The following is a 3,161-nucleotide window of genomic DNA, read 5'->3' as shown; positions in this document are numbered from 1 at the left end:
CACCCAGAGAGTATTTCAGACTTGCCAGCTATGACACTGTCGCACATTCTCAAATTTCTTGGTGCAACACACTCACGTTGGACAACAGGTGAGGTTTCGGTCTTATGTCAGCTTCCTGTTTTATGAAGGTCCAGCAGTAGCCAACCAAGAGCCCGTTTAAAAACTGGTGGAAATAGTGTCATATATGTTCACTCTTAGTCATTTCACATGTGCTTGTGTGTGTGTCATTGGTTGTTGAGATAACCAAGACGTCGGCAAAGTATCTCAAATATCTCAGCAACACAGAGGAGTATGGTGATCACAGTGAAGGTGTACATGGCACTGAGGAAGATGGTTTTCTCAAAGTGTTCTGGCACCATGCACTTAGTCACATTAAAGGTCTTTTCCAAAGCAATGGCATCACACATGTACAGCGGGTGGACCTGGGGAACAAAAAGAGAAACATGAGGTAGTGATGAGTTTATGATTGTCTGAACTTCCAATCCTTATGTCTCTGACAAATGACAGTGTGCAATTCTGCTGGGTAATATTGTCTTATTATCGAATTATTCTCTTGTTGGGTCTCACCACGGACTATGTATAGGTCAGGACCACCAACTCCATTCTTTGGTGTTGTAATATGTGGTATTGGCCAGCGTATGAGAGTACAAAGTTGTCGCTGTCATGTTCCAGGAACCATCTTGAAATGCTCAGAGCTTTCGTGATGTGGGACACCACACTGCTAACAGGATGTAGATTCCATCACCTCCAGCTGGTATTATTGTCACCAGACAGGGTGGATGCATGGAGGACACTACCAACTGCACTGTTCTATCCACCTCTTTGGTTGACCACATGCATTGAAAGATTCTTCTTGTTGTTCATTGCCTGCAGTAGCAGAGCCATATTGTCTTCCTCTGTCAACCTACAAGCATTTTTAAATTGGTGCAATTGTGGAAAGATTGGCCATTGGGCCAATGAAGTGCTTCCTAACTTTTGGAGTGGAACTAGGCTATTTTGACAACTGCACTGATTGCGGTTTCTCCAAAGGGTGGCTTGCCTGACGATATGATTCCATTATTATATGAGGGTGTCCCCGAGTCCCATTTCTTTAGAGGTGTTCCAGGTAAGAAAAATAAGGAAAGGGACCTTTGGCAACTTGGGTATGCTGGAAGGATTACACCTCCTATCTGGCCGGGGAGAGCTTTGGTACCCGCCGAGGGGGAACTGAAAGTATTTCCTGGAGAAAATGTTGTAAGGGGTACCTGCACACCCTTTTTTGTCACCGTGACAATAGCCAGGAGTGGCCACTTGAAAATGGATGGGCGGATAAATGCACAACTGTGACATGGACAAGCACTCTACTGAGTTGATCAAGTTTTAAATGTACAGACCTGGAAGCCAAAGAGGTGGCTTTGTAGCCAGAAGGCGATGACTTCCAGAATGATGCGTAGAAGAACAGAAATGATGTAGAATACGGTGTAGAGCGGTCGTTCAAGGATCTCTTCCTGGTCGATGTTCTTACAGGCTGCGTAGAGGTGAAAGACCGCACCAGGGACGAGCACTGTTACCAGTTGTAACGCCCAAAAAACCTGGAGAGGGCCAGAAGAAGGGAACAGTGGAGTGAGAAGAGCCAATGGAAGGAGACACTGGGATAAAGAACAGAGATCCTGAAATATCCAACAAGAATGACGTAAACATGAACTAAAGTAGGTGTGAAACGGTAAGAATTTATGTGGTTGGAAGGATAAAAGGAAGGAAAAGAGGCTGAGCAGGGAGAGGTGGAGCAACAATACATATGGAAAGGAATAATTGTACATTTTTCATCACTTGACACATTGGTTTTAAATTGACTACGCACATGAAATGAACACTTACTGCCTGTACATCGTGGCCACCTGTGGGTATGGCTCTACATGCCGCTCCAGTCCATAGATATTTAAATCTATGTGTTCTTTTCTCTTCAGATTTTTTTTTGGACAATATTCTTGTATATCGTTGTTTTTTTTCTTTCAAAGCAATTCTGTTTTGCAATTTCGTTTATTACTTACTTACCATCATATCTGCAACAAGTTAATGCTACGACCTCTGAAAGGAAGATGAGCTGAGCTCACCGTAGTTCTGTACAGAATATGAAACCAGAGGACTGAAGAGATTGTTCCAGAAGATCCCCGTGTTATTCGGTAGAACCTGTGGGTGACTTTAGTCCTACCTGAGGCGTTATGGGTCTGAACTGGTTGTAGCAGTACAGGTTGAGTTCTCGGCGATCTGGGTCGCAGCTAAAGTGCAGCGCCTCATTTCCATAGACAGCGAAGCCAAGAACGCCCAGAAAGAACATCCGCACCGAGCCGAAGAACAAGGTGTGGAACTGGCCTATCACCGTAGGAGGCCTGAGCTGGAACACACACACACACACACAGGTGAGCGGGCACAACCATAAAATGCAGCACACATTAATGTAGCCATGGATACATGCAGAAGACACAGAGACATGTCCATGATGTATCGTCCACAGACACACACACACACAGAAACATATATAATGAGTAAAAACACACATGCACATTTTAATAACATGCAACACACACATGTGCATGCACACAAAGACACACACACACACACACACACACACACGCAGAGTGAGAGACAAAGAGAAAACAGCTCTTGTCAGCCAGATAAATGCAGAGGCTCGCTGAGCTCTGACGGCTAAAACAAAACCCCATCGCAAGCAAACATTTCCCACCTCCTCTCTACCTGTGCCGCTCCGACAATAACGTCAAATCACGTTTACCTCAAAAAACGTCCAAATGACACCCTCACGAAGCAAAGAGCCCGCTGGCTCACGAATATGCCAACGGAGACGGAAGCTAAGAGATGAATTACAAAGCTGGGAACGAAAACAGATCGATGTCTTCTTTGTTTTTTAGAGCCTCGAGGGGGATACTTGCTGCTCTGTAACTGTCAGACCATGAAAGGTAGCAAGTGACCAGCGCTGTGGATGGAACACTTTGTGATCTACTCACGCAGCCCTCGTAGAAGTTCTTGATGTAGTTTAAAGACATGGTCTGCCTGTTGATGTCCCCTGTTTAAGTCCAGGGCTGCTCTGGGCCCTCATGGCTGCTTTGCTGCTCGCACCAGTTAGAGGCCGACAACAGTAAGGCCACAAAACCTCCAGCTGACCC

At 45.4% G+C, this 3,161-nt stretch overlaps 1 protein-coding gene across 1 annotated transcript; it reads right to left on the bottom strand.

Moving 5' to 3' along the window:
- Positions 1 to 224: 224 nt before the first annotated feature.
- LOC116377565 (gap junction epsilon-1 protein) lies at positions 225 to 3,041 on the bottom strand. Its single transcript, XM_031839213.1, has 4 exons — positions 3,003 to 3,041; positions 2,192 to 2,374; positions 1,374 to 1,571; positions 225 to 422 (listed from the first exon to the last, which is right to left on the bottom strand). Exons 1-4 carry the CDS (start codon positions 3,039 to 3,041, stop codon positions 225 to 227), a joined length of 618 nt encoding a protein of 205 aa, XP_031695073.1.
- Between the last annotated feature and the right edge of the window lie 120 nt (positions 3,042 to 3,161).

Source organism: Anarrhichthys ocellatus, unplaced genomic scaffold (genome assembly GCF_004355925.1).
Source record: "Anarrhichthys ocellatus isolate YVR2014 unplaced genomic scaffold, GSC_Weel_1.0 scaffold1408, whole genome shotgun sequence".
Lineage (NCBI taxonomy): Eukaryota > Metazoa > Chordata > Actinopteri > Perciformes > Anarhichadidae > Anarrhichthys > Anarrhichthys ocellatus.
The sequence above is the reverse complement of the archived record's forward strand: the minus strand, read 5'-3'. Positions and strand labels throughout refer to the sequence as shown.